General features: G+C 34.3%; 1 protein-coding gene across 1 annotated transcript in view; it reads right to left on the reverse strand.

Moving 5' to 3' along the window:
* The window catches only part of wake (ankyrin repeat and fibronectin type III domain containing protein wide awake), a 108,641-nt gene that overhangs the window by 35,898 nt on the left and 46,239 nt on the right, over window positions 1–26,504 (reverse strand). The window contains exons 4-7 of the mRNA XM_085949948.1: window positions 13,216–13,319; window positions 3,838–4,030; window positions 3,108–3,256; window positions 865–1,056 (exon numbers count right to left, since the gene is read on the reverse strand). Coding sequence (XP_085806074.1) covers window positions 865–1,056; window positions 3,108–3,256; window positions 3,838–4,030; window positions 13,216–13,319 — 638 coding nt within the window. The remainder of the gene's footprint in view (window positions 1–864; window positions 1,057–3,107; window positions 3,257–3,837; window positions 4,031–13,215; window positions 13,320–26,504) is intronic.

The raw sequence follows: 26,504 nt of genomic DNA on the forward strand, positions 1-26,504 counted from the left end.
TTGCATACTGTACTCGACACTACCGGTCGACTTTTAATATACTTCGTTGAAGTAGGCTTGCGCTTACGTTGTGCAACCGGTCATACTGCTTCATTCGTGAATCGCCCTCCTGGTTGTGTCAAGTGATTTACTGTTTAATATTTAGTTATTAAGGGCGGACGTGCTCAGCGTGGGTCAAAATTGAGCTTTTTTTCTATTTTCAAAGCATGATCCTGGAGAAACCTTAAACGTTGTAGATAATCTATTTATATAATTTTGAAGCCTTATTATCGTTTATATTTATTTTAAACATTTGATGACTGCATAAAGTATTTTTATTACATAAAATAGTATTCTTTTAAACCTCTCCCTCTAATGTTTTAGAATATAGTCATATTTCAGTACATAACTGTGCAGTGGTGTTAAGATTTTTGATCATAGGTATGTATAATTTAGTAAATACATACTTAATTTTGATTATAAATAAAACCGTAATTTACTAGTACAAATTTCTCAAAAAAACTATTTTTACGAAATACCTGTTTTAATTTTTACCATATTTTTAATAATCCGCCGCTTTCACTAATTGGACTGTACGGTACAGATTTAACATAAATCTCGCAGGACATACTTTGTGAACCCCTGCATTAGAGTATTCATTTCCTGAAAAAAATATTAAATTCTCGAATGTAGTGACACGTCCAATATAATCTATGATATGAAAGTCAATCAGTAGTTCTAACTTGGTGTGGCCCACCAATTAATATGCTATGGGAAGCATTCTGGCATACTTAACTTAAATATACCCGAATGGTGGACAAAGTGTGCAATTACAATGTGACCTAATATTGAAACAAACAAATAACAATATCATTATTGACTTACTACTTGGCAGTACACTGCTCGGTGTTGAAGTATTGTGGGATCCCCAGCCGCGTAGATTGCCGCCTTGCGCTCTGAAGAAGTATCTGCGACCACGTGTCAGGCCGGAGATGGCGCAGGAGCTGGAAGGGGGTGTCGCCCGCACCTCTCGCGACCCGCACACGTTGGAGAAGTCCGCTCTGGACGACCATTGGACTGCAAATAATTACATATTATATGTTTACTTAGTTTTTAAAATAGAAAGGAGTAAGAGACAGTTCGAAAAGAAATAAAATGAATTAATAATAGGTACTATTGGTTTGACACATATATTTATATATATCGTCGCTATAGGATTGGTTTGTCGAATATCCGTGTCTATCGAAATCGACCTTTTAATGCAGAATGATTTTTTGTATCTAAATGGACCAGAACCATCCTTTTCTTTAAATTACATTGTAATGAATACAGCATTCATTTATGCTGTAAAAACAACAATTTAAATACATCCATGTATAATATAAGATAATGAGATTTGTTTTTTGTCTCCTGAACATTTGACATTTGGTCAATTCGACAAACCAATCCTACAGCGACGATATATCATACCCATCCTTATCACCCTTACCAAAAAAAGTTGTAACTAAAACTATATTCTGAAAAGTTAGTGATTAGCTGAATATTTTCATTTCTTTTATGGCGTTAACTTTCATTTCATGGTAACAATCATATAATGTAGTTGGTACTAGTTCCATTAATTTTAATAATAATCAGCGCATCTATTCTATACACAAGACTGCTTTTGGCCGCTACGGCAGCTATCTAGGGTAGGTTTGTATCGAAGTATTAACACTTAATGTAACAATTACAATAAGTTAGCCATCTAAACCAGGGGTTCACAAAGTGTGTCCCGCGTGACGTTTTGATGTGTCCTGCGAGATTTTAGCCTAGATTGCAGAATTTTGTTTCAATTGTATATAATTGCATAAATCACATAGTGAAAAAATTTAAATATTATTTTTTAGTATGTTAATAAGAGTAATAATAATGTACATTTAGTTAAAAATATAAGTTTACACAATGAAATATTTTTTTATCTTTTGCTTTACGTTTATAAAAAGAGAAAAAAAATACAAAAGGGCGGCCCGCCAAATATTTTTGATTTCAAAATTGTCCCGTTGATGAAAAAGTTTTGAACCCCTGGTCTAAACAGTCAAAACTGTCTATCTCGCTCTAAAATTTACGACAGCCAAAAAAGGTGCTGTTAAAACATAGCACTTATTGTAATTGTTACAATAAGTGCTAATACTTCAATACAAACCCACCCTAGATAGTTGCCGTAGCGGCCGAAACCAAGTCTTGTGTATAGAATAGATGCGCAGGACTGGTTTCATCCGTTTCAAAAGGATATTGTTAACCCGTAAAAAATATAGATATAAAGATATTTTTAGGTACAGTTCGGTTATGAGGAATACAGCGGAAAACACATTTTGAAAATACCCGATATACTGGATTATTGGTTAGTTTAGGTTAGGTTATACTAACAAATAATCCAGTATATCGGTTATTTTCAAAATGTGTTTTCCGCTGTATTCCTCATAACCAAACTGTACCTATTTTTATACTAACTGTTGAATTTTTTTTTTTTTTTTTAACTATTAAGGGTTTCTGTTGTTAATGACCATTACTTAATTGTCATCCAATTACTCATGTATTGAATTCCTAATATAATTGAAATATTAATAAGCAATGTTTTTTGATAAGCTATTTCTTTGATTAATTATTAAACAGAGAATTTTTTAGAATTTAATCTAGTTATCATTCATATCTTCAAAATAATTTTACCTTTTAAAATTTTTACTTCATATTGAAGTAAAATTTTTTTATTTTAATTTATTTTTTTAATTAACCGGATGGCTGGATGGGTGCCAATGACGTCTTAAGATGCGAACTTTTCCGTGAACGGAACGCCGCTCATACAAAAATGACGTCTTTGGACGTCCTGCTTTAAATGGGATTTTACTAACGTAAATCAATTATTTTAAACATACAAATATGTTGAACACACAATGATATAATATCGGGAATATTGTCACATACTCAGAAATGAAACAGAATTTGGTTTTACCACTTGAAACGTAAATTAATTTTAATTTTTTATTTTTTCAATAAAATTCGCGGCGTGCAAGGTACCTCCATACGTATACCTACCGGCAGTAAAAAGGTTAAGAATATTTTTTGTGATTATTTTTTAAATGTCACAATACCTCTGTATTTAGTGATTATGGGTTGGTTCTGAAGATGCGAAACGTTTTCTCTAATCCTGACGGTGACATTGGTGGGAGAAGTCACATCCAGTTCAGGACTGCACGGCAAATTCGGAGGCCGCGTTTGTAACCAGCCTAGCAGCATTCGTCTGAAAATGATTTAAATGATTGAACCCCAGGAGTTTCAGTGTAAGGAATGATGGAAAACTACTTAAAAAAAACCGATGACATCAATAGGTATTTAGGTGAATTGATCTTTAGATGTTCAGTCCTGCTGATAAAAGCATAGTATAAGAATGGGCTTCCACATAGTGTGGTACATATTATATATTAATTCTAAGTAGACATTTTTTATGATGAATGGTTATTAGTCATTGGCTCTTCCTATTAGGTCCATGCAGGGCCGCCACATCCATATACTCAATGTATGCGATGCACATAGGCGACCGGTCCAATGAGCGCCATTGACCTCCTGGAATTTATCTCTGCATCGGCCACCCTTTGATTCTGTGGTTTTCATTTATTTTCTGTAAAATATGCCTTGAGGTCCATGCTCTGGATTTAAACACATTGAAAAAAAAACAACATGTACATATTTACCAGATGCAGGATCCGAATTTTCAACCCGCTGCGTCAGAAGTTGATATTCTCTCTGCTCGTTATTGATAGTGTAATAATGAAATGTTTGTATTAAGCCCTATATTAGAAGTACTTTTTGAAGGTGGCTGACCTCAAAGCTTTGGTTCTCCTCTCCCAGTGATGCAGCTGCTTGTCCTGGTCCGCTCCTTGGCCCGTGCAGCCGGTGTTGGCTCCCACCGCCGCCCCGAAGGCGCCGCAACCTCCCGAAGCCACTTCCTGGAGTCTGGCTTCTGCGTCGCCTCCCAGATTGCGAAGATGTTCTCCCAGAGAGTCAGAATTATCGACTGCAAGGGAATTAAATGAAAAAAGTTAATTGATTTTGTTTACTGACTATTATTGTTTCCATCATGGATTGACTATAAAATATGATAAAAAATCTTTAGTACAAGTAATAATTACTTACTTCCTAGTGTTTATATTTTCATTTCGACCTATTTTGCACGTGAAACAGGCATATTCAACTGATGATGCTTTGACAATACACTTGTCTACTGTACGACAACATCTTCTTGGCTACATGAAGGAAGGCGCTGTTGTCGACTAAATGGGAGGAGCTTGTTAGTTTATAAGGGAAGTGCGGTTAAAAATGGGAGGAGCATGTTAGCTCAAAGTTTTAACACATAGCCAAGAAGATGTTGTCATAGAGTAAAATGAGCATTTCCCAAACTGTGGGACAGCAGTATTTTGAAATAAGTCCTAATAAATTATACCAATATTTTTTGACACCTTTCTCATACACATACATTCTATTCCTTACACTTATATACTCTGGATCTAAACACATTTTGAAAAACAACATGTGAATTTGCCAGATCCGGGAAAAATATACTTATACTTGCAATTATTTTTTGTATCCAGTGAATAAGAAGTAAAAATGTTTGCAATTTTTATAATTCTCTGTCGAAGGTAATAATATTATTTATGTACCAAGTAGGTGTTCTCAGAAATTTTAGATAATATTAACAAGGGTAGGCATATATTCATAGATAATAGATATATATGCCCAGCAAAAAAGGTTGGGAATCACTATCCGCTGGCAGAAAGCTATGTAAGCTATATGAAAGCTAAAAATGGAGACTATAGTACTGCATGTCGTGCACTATCCATATGACGCTATGTCGTAAATAGGGGGAGGACGTGTCTGATATAATGAGATTTTTGATGTGGGAGATAGGGGGGTTGTAGAAACTCGTGTCCGAAAATTTGTACGTATGTCGTTCGCCGTATCACACTTCACCATGAAATGTTGTATCGGAAATAATATATGGTCATATAATATTAAAGACCGTCCAACCTCTTTGGGTCGTATAGTAATGAGATAAAATTCACGTATAAATAAAACCCGGTTCTTGTCGGTTTACAAGAAGCCAGCGGCAAACAAATTTAAAAAATAGCGGATATACTGGATTATTTGTCAGGTTAGGTAAGGTTGGATAAGGTTAGGTTTTCATTCACGAATTTATGAATTTTGCCAAAATCGGCTATGGAAATTGGCGCGCCTGGCTTCATGTAAACCGACTTGTACCTAAAACACTTAAAAATACGTAATAAAAACTACCGAAATATAAGGGAAAGACAGTAGAAAATAGGTACCTATAGGCAACGTTCCCTCTAATTTTTCTATTGTGTGTGCGGATCATCAACGCATCTGAGCAGTGGCGTGCGTACCCGGTGCGGTAAATTTACACCCCCCCTCCCCCACAGACACACACATACAATTTTTCATTAAAACTTACAGAATTCCGTAATTCGTCAAAATAATCTTTTACTGCATTAATTTAATGCATTCGATAAATTCGAACGCATAATTTTTACTTCGCCAGATTTTGGGAAAATCTGTGTAGGTATTTAGATACTTACATGATTATGAATATCTCGTACAGAACGCATAGAATTATTTATTTTATAGCCAGTACATTATCAATTAACACTGCTTTGACTAGATCGCAACCAGATTTTTTGCGCTCAGCGATCTTAATTTCAATCACCTCTTTTCAAGTTTTTCAATTTCGTAACATCATCCCGGTGTACTTTTTGACTTAAATGCCTTTTTAAAAGATACAACTCCATTCAATCCACTTCTTTCCAGACGCGAATTATTCTTCTTGCATATTTGCTGCGAAGCATATGGTACGTTTGATAATCATCTGTTTCCGAATAAACAAATGGCATTTTTTCTGTTTTGACGATTCCAGAGAGCCATTCCAATTTTAATTTATCGCAGGATTTCTTCTTAATGATCGCATTTGAACGATCACATCTACTCCTTTTTGTCATTTTTAGGGGATAAGTTTTCTATAGGTACCTAATTAATAAGTATAATAATTATTGTACTATATGTAACTGTGCAAGCAATCGTATTGTTCACTTGAATTGTTTGCTTTCTTTTACAATATTTTTGTGTGAGGACTGTGCGGGGGATGAAAACATGTGTGCGGACACATTTTGGTAGGTGTGCGCAAGCACACGCGCACACCTTAATGGGAACATTGGGTATAGGTATAATTAAATTAGAAATACAGAACAACACGTAATTTTTTTATCTCTTTCCGATAAGAAAGCTTATGGCTAAACTGTGCTACGGTGAAATGTAATAGGTACGTACAATTTACATGTACTTAACCGTAGAAAATGTAACGTCACAAAATATACTCATTTTCTTCTGAGAATAAAATATTCAATAAGAAGATTACAGGTACGTAATGAAATCGAACATTTTCAACGACTTTGTTTTAGAACGAGTGTAGGGGAAAATAATATGACGTAATTAAGACAGGGGGGGGGGGGTATTTTTGTGACGAATTGTAACAATGTGAGGTGGTATAAATTTACCGCTATGACTAAAATGACAAAGGGTTCAGAGAAGTGAGAAATATTTGTTTTTATTTTTATTTTCACGGCGTGGCCAATATGACTCCAGGGACGGCACGTGGGGGTCTTGAATAGTAGGGTTAGAAATGAAAAAAAAATCATTGAAACTACGATCGATCCACGAAGAGAGAGCTATGCCCACACCGAAATAGCAATAAAAAGCCGTTGTGGGAAAAAGATGACATTTACATGAACGTAATCAGTTTTTATCAAGGTTTATTATTTACAGTAGGACGTTTGGATAGAAGGTATAATGGAATATTTTAAAGCGTTCCGGATAATTAAATTGGCGTGCAGATTCATATTTTTGTTCAAAGAATATTTCCTACCAATTCCTACGATTTAGAAGAAAAATAATAATCACTATGGCATTACTTTATCCAACTGACTTTCTCTTAGGTATGCTTACATACTGGAGTAGATTATCTACAACGTTTAAGGAATGTCCAGGATCATGCTTTAAAAATAGCATAAAAGCTCCATTTTGACGTACGCTGAGCATGAGGGCCGTTAAGAAAAATTGAAAAAAACGTGAATGTCTCATTATCTCAAAATGTGACTAGCAAATAGCTGCCTTTTTGCTTTTGGGAAACATTAAATTACACCAATGATGAAGTACACAAACAATAATGGTAAATTTGTCAATAGTTGTTTTCGATGGTCTGTTAATAACAATAATTATTACCTCGTTTGGATGCCCCTTGAAAGACGTTTGATTAATTGTCATTGATGTTAGAATCCCACGTAAATTTTCGCCGCCTTGCAAAGAGGTTTCCTAACTGATTTTTTTAAAAACGAGAAACGGATATTAGCCACTTGCTCAACCTGTCAGGTCCATGTTGTATGCCAAAATATACATTTGAAATACAACAAGTGATTTTTCCGGAACCGAGATTCGAATCCGAGAACCACGATTTGGATACATTGAAGAATTATTATCATGTATGAAGTGATACCAAAATATACGAAATGATATTAACCCGTGTTTTATTTTCTCTCTTCAAAATAACAATGTGAACGGCGGACCTATACACGAAGCCTCCCTCAACTAAAATCCCATGATGACGGACTCCCGAGCATCCTCAGGATACAAGTGTCAGTTAACTTCACCATTAGATTAAGGCTTTGGAATTCGTTTTTTTTTAATAAAAGATAATATTTATTAAAAAAAAAACCATAGCTCACGTCTCTTAGATCGCGCTAGAATAATAAATAATAAAACAATGTGAATGTTTATTCCAGGGGCGGAGCAGGGAGACATAACTTACGGATGACGTCGGACGTTCAGAAATAATATCGCAAATTTCATATAACAATATTATAAACATGCCTTCTCTCGACAACTTCCTTCGTATTTACACACTTTAGGCGTATAACGTGGCCAAATGAATGATAGGTGCCCTCACAGAGCAATCTCTACAAGCTTGGTTGACACGTTTATACTAGTTTACTACGATATACTAATATATTGAAAAAACAGGGGTGGGCGTCCGTTTAAGACTTATTTAGTTTGAATCATAGAACAACACAAACATCCCTTCAAACCAACCCGCCCCGCAGCACACTCGGTTTTAATCGAGCGCATCACGAGGCCCTATGTTGCGTGTGAAGCATCAGTAGTTTTTAGCCCGGGAATGTGTCAGGAGCAGATGCCCAAGACTGAGATCGCCGCACATTTGGGTGTACAGAGACTTTATAATACAAAGTGTCCATGTGAGAGTTGAGTACGTTGAGCGAACAACAATAAATTAATAAATATATAGTACAAAAAAACAAATCCAAAACAATACGGACACACAAAACTATGTGAAGAGATCTTCGCGTCCGCAATTTTTTAGACTAGTTAGGTAGATATTTGTGGGTAAAAATCGCAGAACAGATTAATACGATAGAAATCTGAAAGCCGGTCGCAATGAACCAAGGTTTTAAAGCCAGATTCAGTTTATTACTTTACGACGGTCAGGTAATAAAATGATTACAATACAAAACGCGCCGTGTTCTAAAATATTACCACCATTAAATGCGCGTTTCGTTTACGTGATAAACTCTAATGCATACTATGATACAGACTTAACCTATTCTTTAACACGTGCTTGTTCCATATTTCTACACAGTCGAGATTTAAACTTTGTTGAAGCCTCTCCTAGTAGGCGACCCACAAAACTCATGGTAGAAAATGCTTGTTACCGACTGTAGTTCTAAATAATTACAAGATAAAAAGAACTTTTCCTATACATCGTTTTTAAATATTCTGTTGAATTATTATGCTCAATATGCTCAAACTTGTACTTGATATGAAGTAAATAAAAAACAAACAAACAAACAAATAGGTATAGAATACTGTAATGTCATTTTGATTTCCATAGTAATGCACGTATATATCTATTAATAATTTAGTTGCTAGGACCACCCCCTTAGCAACCAATAATAGTCTTTTACTTTTTACGGATTTTTCTGAAATAACTTTCCATACAAAACAGAATTAACTGAAAATGAATTTAATTCTGCTTAAAGATGGCTAAAAGTAGATATTAAAAAAGTGCATTGGCATCGTGTTCTGATAATTCTAAAAGTTTCAAATGTCTAGCTAGTCGGAAAGTTAGTTAAAAATCTTCAATCGTCCAATACAAATCTTGGACAGACAAGAAAAAAAATGTACTGGACACACAAGAAAAAATCTGTACCGGACAAACAAGAATACGAGCTAATAAAAAGGTGGTAAAATAGTAAACCTTTTGCAAGACATCATTACGAAGATGGCTCAACATTATAATTATTATTTGATTCCAGATTTGTCATATATTATGATTTCATTATAAAATGTATGACAATGAATTACGTTAGATGTAATTATGTTGAATTTAACGCGCCCAGGCAATATCGCAATATTCGCAATGTTTACAGTTACAATTTCAAATAATTGTGTCAAGCACACTCTTGTCAGGCCTAAATTGGCAAACAGCACAATACACGATCGATTGACAGAATGATGGGCACATGTTCAGAGCCTACAAACTCCACACATTTTATAAGCGGCCATATTGATTAAATTCGACGTCCCGAGTACAAGCGGCGAATAAATCAGGGAACGCGTTGACAACTACTGCTGCGGTAATTTGTTGAACTGTCGCAGGAATGTATGCCCCATATGCAGGGTTGTCAACAAAGTAAATCGATATTGGCAAAACCGTGGCCTGAACAGAAACTAACCAGAAGCGCGAGTGAGAAAGAATTCAGCACCCGTATAATCTCCGAAATACATATTATGACAAGTCATCGCAATTCAAAAACTCGGCAAATTAATCACCATATGTAGCGGCGTGACTTCGAAAAGAGACCCATATATGGCGCGGCCCAATGACTGGATGCCGCAAGCGTTCTGTAGACGGATGAATTTAACTCTATGTTAACTCCGTAATTTTTATCTATCACAGTCTTACAGCCAGTCAGCTTAGTCTGATTAGCTCTGACCCTTTTGATCATACAGGTCCTCTATTTTAAAACTAAGCACCTTACACTATCGAGATTCGTTTCTAGTGATAAGTGTGGTTTCTAATTGTCAAATGTGATACCTACCTGAACTGAACTAATTCTTTGCCAAGTTCATCTGGTTATTTGGTCGAGCGATTCATCTTATTTTGTTAATCTATTCGTGTATCGTTTGAAGTATTCTCTGTTATTATTGATTAAGTCTCTGTGAACTCTGAATATATACTTAGCCGGAAGTGTTTCTATTTTATAAATAAAACATACTATACATATTAAATAATCAATACAGGCGATATTTATCTCAGCTTTAGCTTTGCTCAACCCTGTACAAAAAAAAACCAAGTACATAATTCTTTCATATTGTCTGTACGTCTCGCGAGTTCCGCACTCTTGATTAAAGAATATCGCAGATGTCTGTTTGACCTTTTGTTTGTGTGGGTGAATGACAACCAACAACAACCACAACCACACGAACACCGTTGCATATCAACCTATACATGACTAATTTAGTTTTTTTTCCTGTTCTTGTGTTATCTTGACAGCTTTGCCAAATAACAGGCAACGCGTGTTGTGTAGTATTGTAATAAATGAAACAAAATAGAATAACAAGATAGAATCGTTCACAGATTAGTCTGTGAAAATAAATTAACAAAAATTCGTTTTTGTTCAGTATAAGATCTCCGATTTTGGAATCTCGAGTCTAAAACTACGGTTGCATTCACTTCACAGTGAAAATGATTGATAGAATAAATAAACGACGATGTTGTCGTTCGTTGCTATATTATGTAATAAATACTAAATTAGGGCCCCCGGACAAGAGTGTCAACCATAGAACTGATAGAAATGCGAATGGCAGTTCCCTTAGAACAAGTCTTCGAAACCAGTATTGGTTTACGACTTAATGACGGTCAGGCTATAACGTTCCCGCTCGGGATAACGGGACAGACACAGGTTCGGTACATAATATATTTAAAAAAATCTAATTATGCATATTTCTTCTGTGTTCCACATTATTTATGTTCAATAACAATTAATAATGCTACATTCTTCAGACTGTGTATTATTAATTGAATAAAAAGATCATAATTATGTATATATACTATATAGAAACACTTATCCGTCCTAATAATTAATTTAATACGAAGTTAAGATTGAACATACATAATTCTGAAAACACTCATAAGAAAATATAGCCAATAGATTTTTTTTAAGTAAGACACCCGGCAGGATCGAACCTGCGTCTTTTGGGTATCGCGCCCTGTGCATTACCACTATGCTACGACTGCCATGCTTAATTGCGAAAAATTTTAACTATTGACTTTTTTAATACCTGCTCATAACGCTCTCCAAATTGAGTTACGGTGGGCTGTTCAATAGTTAATTGAAGTTAAGATAATTTATTTTAAGAGGGCAGAATAATCCAATACTCGTTACCTACGTTTAACGTGCAAGAATAAAAAATAACGGAAAATATCATCCTAAAATAATTACTAAATTTTGGCAAAACGAACCATTTTATGATTATGATAAAAAGTAATGTTTTACAGTTAAAAAAAATTGCCTGCGCACAAATATTTATGGCGTTAGTTATCTTTAAAAAAATGTTTATTTAATATCTACTGCTGTCGATTATTCGTTATCGATTGTTTAGTCTTTCGTCTGCTTAATTATATTATGTGTTTAATGTTAAAAATTCAATATCTTTCCTTCACAATAATAAGGGGGATGCTTCTACCTACCAGAGGCGAAACACATCGGTTTTTATAAAAGCATAACTTGAAATCCTTTTTATTTATATGAAATCTTATTCTCAGGTATGGTCCCAATATTTAAGCTCGATTTAATTAAGTTTATTCCATATTTTTCTATAACTACTCAAAAAATACACCTTCATAAAGCCACATCCAAAAGGTAAATAACTACATATGATATTTTTATTTTCTAGAAAAACCAAGTTAGAATAAATTAAAAAAAAATCGAACTTGATTATTTTAAAAAAACTAGTCATGGAAAACGGCCCTCAAATTTAATCAAGCGGGTCGACAACTATGTCTATCCGGATAACAAATGCGAATTGACGGCAGTGACGTTGCTAGACAAAATGCCGCCACATACTTTTATACAGTATTTTTTATCATCCTTTCATGACACCAATATCTAAGAATTGTGTAGTATGGATATATACCACTAAATCTAATTTAAATGCCATCTCTGCCTCAATAGACAATATTTCGAGTCCACGGTTTCAGATACATTAAAAAATACACCTGGCAACTTCCAAAACTCGCGAGTGACAGGTAAACATACCTATTTCGATAAAATTTTGAATTAGATAACTATGTAGGTACCTATCTACAATTCAAATATAATTCGCAACTCTGTACGTGACGTGACGTCTAAGAACAACGGAAGTAAATAAGACATCGTGAACCCGACAAAAAAATATAGCCCTGATAAAACTTTGGACGCTAAACCAAGAGATTTCACGGAGACTTGAAGTTGTCGAGATGTGGCTGCATAGACGCATCCTCAAAATTCCTTGGACTGACCGGGTGACAAATGTTGAAGTTCTCAATCGAACGGGGAAGGACCGAGAAGTTCAAAAGGGACGGAGGAAAGAGAGGACAAAAATACATCATTCCCCAACTTGTCATTCAAGGTAAGATCAATGGGAAGCGTAGCAGAGGACGGCGCCGCATTTCGTGGCTTAAGAACCTCCGTGATTGGTACGAGTGCAGCTCCACTGAACTGTTCCGGGTAGCAGACAACAAAGATAAGATCGCCTTGATGGCGGCCGACCTCCGCTAGGGGATGGCACAATAAGAAGTTAAAACTTTTATAGTAATTAATACATTTTGTTTCCAACCTGTGAGCTGAATTTTTTAATGGAAAGATGATATTTCCGCTATTACTAAGTTTAGGTAGCTATTTCTATATATCGCTAATGATTCTCCTCGATTTGCCGCCCCCAAGGGACGCTCAATCTGCCTACCCCCACGGGACGTCACTGATTGACGGTGGTTTGTATGATGAGATAATATGTTATAACCGATAGTAATGTAATATATATAATTTATAACGAGTAGATATGGGACAAACGGACACTCACATTGATTTCCTTCCTGTGCACCGAATCCAAGCAGCATCCGCGCCATCGGTCGATTGTTCCCGAGAACGGCCACATCCAAAGGCGATAACCCATCCGCATTTAAACTGAAATAAAATAAATAGTAAGATGAATAAACCCATAATACACACCGACATTTATATTAATAAAATACTAATACACATAGGTACATTCAATTCAAGTTGAAGACGTTCACAACATGACAGTTAGAAACAACGAAGTATTATTAAAACAATATTAGGTACACAACAAAAGAGATAGATCAGTATTAAGTTATTCCACAGTATAAATGTGTAAATACAAAAAATTATATAGGCACAAGGAAGTACACCGGATGAGTTAAGCAGACCCTATTTTTATATATCTATTAACGTCCACCTATACTCATCCTCACGTAGATGGAATATATCAACATCCGAAGCGATTTGGTTGAACAGAGTTATTGCCCTCCCAATTGGCATCACCAATCGCAGGTCGGGAGAACAAACAACTGATGCTCCCGATTTCTAAGATAGTTATCAGGGACACACAAGTCAATACTACCAAGAATGGCAGATTTCTCATTCACACCACGTATAAGTCGAAAAAAATACGTGGCCAAATATTGATATCTTCTAGCACTTAAACTACAGTATGTAAGCATACCTAAGAGAAAGTCAGTTGGATAAAGCCACGGAAAAAAAATCTTTTGAACTCGCTCCACCATAAGGTCGTATTTCAACTGATGCGGAGATAAAAAAAATATATATTTTGGACACCACCTTGGTATTTTATGGGCAAAATAGTCAGATGGCAGAAAGGCTCATCTGCATTTTATTTACATTTTCAAGTTTTCTTCCACAATGCGTTGTAGATAACCAGATGACCATTAATCATTGTTTTGGCGGAAACAGGTTTATCCCCTGTATACAATTAGGCAGTGGCATAGGGTGGAAGTAGGCTGTTAAGATCCGCCATAAACAGTGCACATTAAACTTTTTCAGACAAACATATTTGTTTTCATTGAAATAAGACTACAATTTACAGATTGTGTTGGTTAGTTTTTAAAATTCAATTAAACCCAAGAAACCAAGCCATAATAGATAATAGTCAAACAATACATGTCTATCTATAAAATATCTAAAATTATGCAATTAAATCATACATAACTTTGAATATTTTATAAATAGAAAAATATTTTTTATTTATTATAGTTTGGTTTAGGCAGGGCTTAATGAATTAAAAAAAAAATAACCAACAATATGTGAAATATGTTTTTTTAATCCAACGAAAACAAATAACTATGAATGAAAAAGTGTGCACAATTTTGTCGTATTGCCCAAATTAGACCAAAACTATTACGGTTTAGTTAGGCAGGGTTTAATTGATTTTTAAAAACTAACTAACACCATCTGTAAATTATAGTCTTAGTTCAATAAAAACAAGTACATATGACTAAAAAAGTTTAGTGTGTACTATTTATAGCGAATCTTAACAGCCTACCTCCACCCTTCGCCACTGCAATTAGGTACTTAAATTAAATACATTTGTCTGTCGGCGGAGATGTTTTTTGATCCAATAATTATTGTTAATTTCAAGTTTGAAATTTTCGTACATTTCGATGCATCATTATCACACACTAAGATTAGGTTAGGTTGGGTTTGGTCGAAAAAGAAAGTCATAACGTTGGTGAAGACAAATAACGATCTATATGGTCGTATGTTAAAGACCGTCTAACCTCTTTGGGTAGTATTAGCACTGAGATAAAGTTCATGTCTACATAAAACACGGTTCTAGTCGGTATAAAGGAAGCCACGACAAACAAATTTTGAAAATAGCCGCTATACTGGATTATTTGTTAGGTTAGGTCTTCATTCTTGAATTCATGAGTTTTCCTAAAATCAGAGATGACGTATAGTATACGGTCATTTCTTTCCGATAAGAAAGCTCACGGCGAACTGTGCTACGGTGAAATGTAATACGTACAATTTACATGTAACCATACGACAAATAATGTCGTTGGCAGATTAAATTATTTTTATAAAATAAACTGATTATAGTTATATGTATCTATATATTATATTTTTCTTAAGAAGGTAGGCTTTAAATAATCGCCCTAGGGTCGTATGCATGAGATTCCCAAATACGTTATAGCCTATATACTGCTCGTCTGTATGCATAAGTGCAAATGTTATTTGTTGGTTAGCGGCATCACTATGTGACGTCATAATGTGTCATGGCGTACAAATAATTGCAAGCTTATAAAATTTCATTCCCCGACCATTAATTTAAAATTTTTAAATTGTAAATGTGTCTGAAAGTGTGCGAACGGTATCATATAAATTTAATAATTATACATGAATAATTATTATGAACTTTAAATAATTTATCAGCTATTTTATCACATTTATTTTATAATTATTCTACTGTACCAAAAGATAAAGTATTGCCAGTAAACTTTTCCATTTGGTGGCAATACTGAATACATTTGGTGGCAATACTGAATATTATTTTGACTAACTTCACTTCAATAATTATGAGATGTCAAAACAGAATAAGAATAAACGACAGAAAATGCATATGATTTAGATAGTAATATGTAATGAGATCTCTATAATATTATCATTTATACCAATCACCGTATGACACTATTGATGTTTCCAGTGTATTTGAGAGTTGTGCCTTGTTTATTACAGTTATCTTACAATAATTAACTAGGTAGGTAGGTACCATAATATTTTGAAGAATGCAGAATGCTTTCAATTGCATATTTTAATGCCAGATATAGCAGTAGGTACATATTTTAGCGGTCGTTTAGCGGAGATATTTTATCGTAATCTTACGTAAGTCCATCTTATCTCTCCATGAGAAATATTGCAAGCGAAATAGGTAGGTACGAGGCATTTCATCAGTTATCTACTATCTAGATTACAGACTAGGGATCAAAATTATACGTATTTTGTAAACAGCACGACTAGGAACTGTTTTTAAAGTTCGCAAATGTTTTACAGAGTCTACACAATGAACAAGGGCCTCAAGCAAACGTTTGTTGTAATGAATGCAAAATTAAAATGACATTTGCAAGTGACAGCTGAGGCAGCCATTTTGAATGGTGCGTGACGTCAGATTGCTTACGTCACAAACAGTGCTATACGCTATATGATGGAAAATCGGTTAAATAACTTATAAAGAATTTGGGAATCTCATACATACGGCCCCTAGTATCGAGTCTTCGCACACTGATACAAGAAGTTAAAACAAAGCCAAACATATTATAATGTCACAGTACCAAAAATCAGTGCATTATGTAGCATAACCTGTAAAAGAATTGATAAACAGTAGTGTGGGTGTCCACACAATCTTATCAATGACATAAAGTGAATATAATTGTGTTTTAAACGATAATTAAAAAGAAAAAAATAATATTGTGAATATGAAAAATGCCCCAATTGCGGACGTTTGTTGCTACGCCGTAGAACAAAATGACGTAACAGACAATATTGCGTTTTTGCCATAAGCCCCCTTACGTCTCGGATTTAGAATAAAGATGTCTCGACCACATTTCACAAGATAAGACACATAATGAAAAAAATAACCGCCCACCAATTCGAGAAATAAATTCTTAAATTTTCATGGCCGCGAAATTTGAAAGATTACAAAAAAAAACGTTGTTTTCATAAGAAACTCAAAAGACCCTCGCGTATAATCTAAAAAAATAGAAACAATACAAAAAAAGAATTCAGCCGTTTTTTTTTCATGAAAAAATATGATATCTTCGAAAACATGTCGAATTTATACATACAAAATATTCTTTGAGTAAATCATTATTTTTTCATATTTAAACCACGGGGTGTTCTGAAAATCACTAAGTACATAAATGTTTAGGTAACAACTGTCAAGAAAATGTGGTATAAGCTCAGAGTAATGGTATTGAGAGCACCTATTTTTCGGCAAAATGAAGCACAGTAGAATCTCGATTTTATTATTATCAATTTAACTATGAAACGTTATAACATCGTGTTGCTTCTCAGTACGGCTACCAAATATAAGCACAACATAGTTAACCACATGTTCTACTAAAACAACTAAAAATAATTACCACTAACTTTATATTTAACACAAAAACAATATATTTGAAAAACGTGCTCGCAGTTTTCAAATGACTGAAATCAGTCAAATCCATATTTACCGGCGTCGTTTACAAAAAAATATTTAATTCAGCCGTAGAAATTCTATCTTACTTTAGTGCGGAGATATAGAGAACATATCTAATATATAAAAATTAATATTTGTGTGTTTGTTTGTTCGTATTTAATGCGCAGCCATACCGTTCATCCGATTGCGATAAAACTTTGTCAACTTATTGCTTGCACTTGCGCGAAGAGTATATGCTATACTAATATATAAAAATGAATGTCTGTCTGTCTGTCTGTCTGTCTGTCTATCTGTCTGTCCCGTATGCGTTCCTATACCATTCATCCGATTGCGATGAAATTTTGGTAAGTGGTTGCATGCACACCCATAAAGGTTTCTGAATTAGAAAAATTATCAGCTTCTTCTTCTTCTTCATTCTATTTTCTTTTATTCATATGGTTCCTATACCATTCATCCGATTGCAATGAAATTTTGGTAAGTGGTTGTATGCACACCCATAAAGGTTTCTGAATTAAAAAATTCATCATCTTCTTCTTCTTCTCCATTCTATCTTTTTTTATTCGTATGGTTCCTATACCATTCATTCGATTGCAATAAAATTTTGGTAAGTGGTTGTATGCACACCCATGAAGGTTTCTGAATTATAAAAATCATCACTTTCTTCTTCTTCTTCATTCTATCTTCTTTTATTCGCATGGTTCCTATACCAGTCATCCTATTGCGATGAAACCTTCGTCAGTTGTTGTGTTAACATCCGCAAAGGTTTCTGAAATAGTACAACCATCTTCTTCTTCTTCTTCATTCTATCTTCTTTTATTCGTATGGTCCTTATACCATTCATCCGATTGCGATGAAACCTTCGTCAGTTGTTGTGGTAACACCCGCAATGGTTTTTGAATTAGTACAACTATCTTCTTCTTCTTCTTCTTCTATTCTATATTCTTCTATTCGTATGCGTTCCTATTCCATTCATCCGATTGCAATAAAATTTTCGTCAGTAATTGTGCCAACACCCGCGAAGGTTTCTGAATTAGTACAACCATCTTCTTCTTATATTCTATCTTCTTCTATTTCTATGCGTTCCTATACCATTCATCCGATTGCAATGAAATTTTGACCAGTTGTTGTGAGCACGCCCGCGAAGGGTTCTGAATTAGTACAACCATCTGCTTCTCTTTCTATACGTATGCGTTCCTATACCATTCATCCGATTGCAATGAAAATTTGATCAAGTGTTGTGTTCACGCCCGCAAAGGTTTCAAATTGATACAACCATTTTCTTCTTCTTTTTCTTCTATTCTATCTTCTTCTATTCTATCTTCTTCTATTCGTATGCGTTCTTATACCATTCATCCAATTGCGATGGAATTTTGACCAGTTGTTGTGCGCAAGACCGCGAAGGTTTCTGAATTAGTACAACCATCTTCTTCTTCTTCTATTCGTAAGCGTTCCTATACCATTCATCCGATTGCAATGAAACTTTGGTGAGTTGTCGTGCGCACGCCTGCGAAGGTTTCTGAATTAGTACAACCATCATCTTCTTCTTCTATTCGAATGCGTACCTACACCATTCATCCGATTGCAATGAAACTTTGGTGAGTTGTCGTGCGCATGCCCACGAAGATTTCTGAATTAGAAAATCATCTTCTTCTTCTATTCGTATGCGTTCCTATACCATTCATCCGATTGCAATGAAATTTTGATCAAGTGTTGCCCGCAAAGGTTTCTGAATCATCTTTTTCTTCTTCTATTTGTATGCGTTCTTATGCCATTCATCCGATTGTGATGAAATTTTGACCAGTTGTTGTGCGCACGCCCGCGAAGGTTTTTGAATTAGTACAACCATCTTTTTCTTCTTCTATTTGTATGCGTTCTTATACCATTCATCCGATTGCGATGAAACTTTGACCAGTTGTTGTGCGCACGCCCGCAAAGGTTTCTAAATTAGTATTATATAAAATACAACGTTTATTGTTTGTTTGTTCAATGCAATTTTGATTTTTTTTACTACATATTAATAACGTTAATAATGTTTGCATATTTTGGATTCGATTTTAATTTAGTGGTCTTTCGTTTGACATTTACTCCTATTAGAATTATTTTCATATTGCCATATTGTATAACACAGATATTTTAATATTAAAAAAACAATTACCTCTTATTATTTTTTAAATATCTAAGATAAATATACCCACGAAGCGACCCTGTGCGAAGCCGGGTACTTCAGCTAGTAGAAAATAAAAATATTTATTATTATTTTATTATCGTATGTTGTAGCTTACTTAACCACTGGGAAATGCCAATAGAAATGGCGTATTTAAAAAAAATACTACCTTATTCTTAGGTCAATAATTATTATAAAGCAATCATTATTCGTAGGATGTTTATCACATTTGAATGGTCAAAGACATAGCTTATAATCAGTATCTTTAGAATTATCTTCAAATGTGTTAATCGTGCCCATTTTTTGAATAATAAAATGCCTAATTCTTGTCAAATTTGGGATCACAAAGATTATAAAATATAATTTTTTTTCGTAAATATGTCACTATATAATGTACATGATCTTATTCCCTACCTACTTCATTTATCGTTTGTCAATGTATGGCTACGGCCGTATGTTGTAGCTTAACCACTGGGAAATGCCAATAGAAATGGCGTATTAAAAAATACTACCTTATTCTTTGGTCAATAATTATTATAAAACAATCATTATTTGTAGTATGTTTATCACATTTAAATGATCAAAGACATAGCTTATAATCAGTGTCTTAGAATTGTCTTCAAATGTGATAATCGTGCCCATTTTTTTCAATACTAAAATGCCTAATTCTTGTCAAATTTGGGATCACGGAGATTTTAAAATATATTTTTTTATCGTAAATATTCACTATATAATGTTAACATTAATTTTACTAATGGTTTTGTAAATGCGTTTAAAAATTAATAAATCAAAAAATCTTAACACTACTGCACATGGATATACTGAAATATGACTATATTCTAAAACATAAAAGCGAGAGGTATAAAAGAATACTATTTTATGTAATAAAAATACTTTATGCAGTCATCAAATGTTTAAAATAAATATAAAGTATAATAAGGCTTCAAAATTATATAAATAGATTATCTACAACGTTTAAGGAATGTCCAGGGTTATGCTCTGAAAATACCATAAAACCTCAATTTTGACCTACGCTGAGCATTTGGGCCGTTAAGTAAGAAAATATGGGTTCTGATTTCTTACGATCGTGCTTACTACCAGTGTTGTGATAGTAAAGTTAATGATTTATGATATAATATATTTTTTAAATCTACTGTGAAATTGTACAATGAAAACAATATTTCTTTTTGGGTCTGTTAAATTTTATATCTGAGGATAAGTGTGAAGAAGAAATCAGGCGGCAATAAAACGATTTTAGAGCGTAGGAAATAATAAATAAATATCTCAACGAGAGAGCATGATATTAATCCAAGTTACGTGAGCAATAAAACGAGTGTTTGAACGCCCTGTATAATATTTTTCTTTCTTTACGGAAAATGGATATCGGAAATACGATACAGCCTCCAACATGTTTACAACGCCAGTCAGAGGAAATGGAAATCAATAAAGAAATCCAAGAAAGATTCATTAAAAAAATATATGAAAAAAAACAGATTTAATTTAACCAATATCTACATGGTTTCGAGAAACAAGACAAAGTTACATTTTTCTACCTACGTAGTATCGCAATGGATACAACGAAGTACATAATGAATGGATGCTAATGCTACGGCAGAGTATTTCTTATTTTTCTTCTGTTCATGCGATATCATATCGGAAGAGGTTTGTCACCATCAAGTCATCTACTCGGCAGAGCTGAACTCGTACCAGAAACAAAGGTTTTAAGCAGCGGTAGAAATGGAAAAATGTACGAACCGCAGTCTACGATAATTTTCCGAAATATTTAAATTGTGTTTTTTTTTTGTTTTATTTCTACTAATTTTTAAACTAACATTCAAATCTAGCGAAGACCGGGCAGATGGAGCATGTCAATATAGGCAGCTAAAAGAATCTCATTTCTACAAAATATATTATTAATAGATGTTTGTATTAACAGATTTGGTTTTTTTACGAGAAATGGATGTCAGCCACTTGCTCAATCTATTAGGTCCATACCCTGACTCACGCACAAATTGAAAAACAATATGTGTACTTGTCAGACCCAGGATTCGAATCTGGGACCCACGGCGTGATAGTCCAACGCTTAAGCCGCGCGGCAACCGTGGGCACCTTAAAAACTACCTATGTATTATTCACTTTTCTTCTTTCATCTACCTCGCATAATCATTCAATTAATTTACATAGTTACAATATATCCACATTCCATGAAAATTTGAAAAACATTAGAAATAGAAAAAAAATAATTTAATTATTTTCCTAACAATTGATGAACCGCAGGATATTTTTTTTTCATGAGACGGAGTTTCGTAGATTTTACGAACCTAAATTGTGTTCCAGTCCATTATAAACGCTGTTTTTAATCCAAGAAATGTGGCGTCTTGTACCGCTACGCAAGGCAGTGGCACTAAATGCAGAGTTCTGATGGTAGTGCTTCTTGTTACTTATCTTCAAATACATTGCGGTAGCCTGCATGCAGTAAATGAAGATTTTTGATTGCATATTTCATTCATATTAATTGATGTATATGTACAATTCTTTTCAGCATGGAACAATCATGCTTTTCTAGTTTATCAAATTTCATTCTAAGAATAAGCAATAATTAGCACTACCATCGAAATTCACAGTTTCTTATCGCGTCCTTAATGTAGTGGGTCTTGTCTGCTACCGTGTCCGGAAACTTGTACGTATGCAGTTTGCCGTTTCACACTTCACCGTGAAACGTTGTATAGGAAATATATGACCGTATATTAAAGACCGTCCAACCTCTTAGGGTCGCATAGTACCTACTGACATAAGATTCACGTCTAAATAAAACACGGTTCTTGTTGGTTTACACTTTACAGAAAGCCAGCAGCAACCAAAATTGAAAATAACCGATATACTGGATTATATGTTAGGTTAGGTTTTCATTCTTGAATTCATGAATTTTACCAAAATCAGTAATTAATGATAATTGAATCAATGTTCATATTGAATCTTATAAAATTGGAGACCGTATAGTTAGTTTACAATATACAGTGTACGCTCATATCTTTTCGGTAAGAAAGCTCACGGTGAACTGTGCCACGGTGAAATGTTTTACGTACAATTTACATGTCATTGTAACCGTCTGCTACGTATACCGTCGATCTGTCTTTGGATAATGATCTGGGGGAAATACTGTACTTTTGTCCATTAATAATGTCGACGAGGTAGTGTGGTTTTTATTTAGATTTGATGTTTCGCAATTTGCACGCATTTATTTAATATGTACAGAAATTATTCAAAAAGGTCCCCTACAGTGTCTAAATGGGAATGTAGGTCAATGGGATGCGAGTCAACAACATAAGATAATGTGCAAATTACACAGTAATAAAAACTATCTTAGAACTGCCGGACTGAATAAAATATGTCACTGGAGAGAAATTAGGCCAATCATTGTCGCCACAACAAAACTCAAGATTACATTACACATACTTTAGAACAGCATAAGAAACGTACGAATAGGAAGGGGGTGATTGGGGTAGTGAAGGGAGGAATGTGTTGCGAAGGGCATTATCGGGGTGAATTTACTGATGTTAACTTTAAAAAAACTGGGTTACTGAGATTATTTAACACTATAAATTAACAGTGAAATAATTCTTCGGAATTACAGTATCGTGCATTGTGATTGTGGAGATTTCAGATTGTGTCTCAACTCTCCGATAGGAAGGCAAATATTAAACTTGAATTAATATTATGAACTTTGCGTCGATTTGGTAGCTGGTGCTTAAGAGCCCACATGACCCACGTAGGTCAAAATGGTATTTTCAGAGCATAATCCTGGACATTCCTTAAGGTGATGTCTTTACCTACCAGAGACACCTAGCGGAAAAATATGAGGCTTGCAATTTGAGACATTTTTTTGATAATTTACAATTTTAACTGTGTTAAAATTAATAAATATGTATCTGAAAACATTAAAAAAAAATATTTTTTTATTTTTAGTCAAAGATAAACTTACATCTATAAAAAATGTAATAAAATGTGAATTTGTTGAATCGGACTTCACCTTATTATTACATATACGGGCATATTTATTATTAAAATTTAGTTTATTAAGTTTTCTAAGCATCACCTAAGAGATTTTTGACTAATTCATAGTTTTAATATTTTTTATATTTATTTTAAAAAACATTAATTTTCACAAAAATATAAATGTGTATAACTTGAAATCCTTTTTATTTACATCAAATTTTATTTTAGGTATGGTTCCAATAGTGAAGCTTGAGGAATTCTCATCCTTTTAATAATATCGTCACTGTACAGGCCAAGTAGCGTAACCCTCAAATATCAAATTGTTCAAAATCTGTGGGCATTGGATTTACTTTTCATTTATTATTTTACATACATTATTTTATTACAAATTGAGTGCCTTACTCTGTGCGTACCCCGTGACTTACGTTTAGAGAGGGTTACATCATTTGCCTGGAATATTTTTTATCAAGTTACAAATGGCCTAAAAAATAGTTTTGAATTATTTTGATATGAAATATTTTTTTGGGATTTATGATACTTGGCCAGTTCGTGTAAGAGTAGGTATGCAATAAGTCCATTACCTACCATCAAAATTCCAATTAGGTGAAAAGTGAGATTTACGGCAATTGGCAAGTCCAGAGACGATATTATAAATAATATAAATTCACATATTATGTTTTCTATTTTCCAAATGCTGATAAAAAAAACAATACGTTGCAGTGTTCCTTTTAAAACAGGGTTAGCACATACAGGTAAAATAAAGAATAATAATACAATAGGATTGCTTAAATTCAGAATAATAAAATGTGAAAATAATAACGTTGTTTTTAACAAAATAACGAAACAGGTGACTCCTTTCGTTACGCCATGACAATGTGACTGTCGCAGAAGTTGCACTGTCAAAAACACCTTCCGCCTAATGAAATGGCAAAAAGTTTATATAATAACTAAGGAGACGTTTTCAACTCGGCAAGACTTCAGCATTATTTGTTTTAAATTTTCATAAGCGGGCTAAATATAAATGTTAACTTTACTGACAGTTATAAAAATATATTATTATGTAGGCAACTTTGACTGGATATTTTAAAACATTGTGTTTATTTATATAACGAATATAATACGACACCCAACGACGCAGCGCAACTATATAAAAGCACCTGCAGCATCAATTAATTACCAATCTTTAAAGGTACATAATATTATTATTATAAATGAGGAGCACTCGTTAATCTATCTATATCAGTAGGTATGAAAGAAAATAATAAACGCGTTGAAAAATATGCGCGCATGTTATCTGTTTTCATATTATGATACGAACAGTTTCAGTTCGGTGTTATTCTGACTTATGGCCTGTTCGGATTGTTCCAGTGATTTAGTAGAGTGGCGAGTGATTTAGTGAATTAGTAGTAGTACTGTTACCCTTGTAACTTAACTAAACTTGTAACTTCAAAAATAATTCAAATGACACGATACAAAAACGGCGTTGACGTAATTGAATCGATTTGTGCTCCAAATTCCTATTGATGAATACTAATTTACATAGGATACCTACCTATTATATTTTTGTATGCTTACCTATGTATTTTTGTAGTTTGTTTAGGTAACAAATAGGTAATTTATGCACACTAGGATAATGTGTACCTACCTCTTTACCTACTCTCAACAATAACAGGCTTTCTGTGAAATATTGCCATTTATCTACGGATCTATCAACACACGTTCGCGACGGTTTGTCGCATTGAAGTATAATAAATATAAGTTCTATTATTTCGAGCAGTATCTTCGCTCCAACGATGTGCCATCTCTGCGGCAGTCGGCGACTAATGAACTCGCCTGTTCAGACTTGTTTCGTGGCTTGTTTAGTATTTAGTGAGAGGTGGTGGGGGTCGCTACTCGGCCGAAATAATAGAATAAAATGAATCGACTGGACTGGTGATTTTACTAAACTACTCGACTAAATTTGTCTGTTCAGACACGGTTTTTTACCAAATCACTCGCTACTCTACTAAATCACCGGAACAGTCCGAACAGGCCTTTACAGAGTGACAATATGGCAAGTCGGCCTTCGTATGAGCCTACTAATAAATTTCTTGATTTAGACTTGAAGTATCGTGCGGTGATAAAATGTCTTAGCAAAGAAAGAGATTCGTGAAGGCATAGTGGAAGTATATGATGATAAGTCTGTTCTCTCACATTATCATCACCATTAGTGACACAACAGCCAAGGTCCTGGCCTCGTCTTTCTCAGTCCGGTCTATCCTTTTCACAATTTTCCTCCAATTTGGGATTCCAATCGGTCGTGCAACCTGTGCCACGCCATTTAACCACCACAATATGGATATCCCAACATTCCTCCGCCCGGATGGCTTCGCATCAAATACTATCTGGACTGATTCGTTGCCAATTTCGATGGTTTCCACTTTGATGGACTCTCTACCCGTATTAAGGCTATACTTCAGCTGAGGCATGGTCTAAAAAGATCGTGACTAGGCGATGCGCGGATTGTGCAAATGACGCGAGCCGAACAAAATATAATTTGTCATAAAAATTCAACATGCGTCATTTTAATGTTATGTTTATTATTATATTCGTAATAATAATAGTATATTCATTGACATGTTTTCTTTTTCAAGTGCACGCGGAACGTTTTTTAGTCATCTTTACACGATTTAAGAATATATTCCTCCGACGCCATCACAAAACAAATTTACGTGCTCACACCTCGACTGTCAGTCTCCGATTGGCGACGACTGCAAAATTTCGTTCCACATACTGTTGAAAATTATTTGCCGTTTCACTTATGTACCGTTTAATTTAATGATTAAAGCGATATTTCCATTGCAATAGCAAAGAATGAAGGTGGAGTATGGCGCTCACGTCACAACCGTGAAGTCTATGGCGTAAAACCCACTTAACGGAGCGAGTGAGGCTCTCGCGCAAAATTTCACAAGTGGCGTGTAAATCATCGAAAATACAA

This window comes from Rhyacophila brunnea, unplaced genomic scaffold (genome assembly GCF_057557595.1).
Source record: "Rhyacophila brunnea isolate RB1 unplaced genomic scaffold, BYU_Rbru_1.0 scaffold_22, whole genome shotgun sequence".
NCBI classification, from domain to species: Eukaryota; Metazoa; Arthropoda; class Insecta; order Trichoptera; family Rhyacophilidae; genus Rhyacophila; species Rhyacophila brunnea.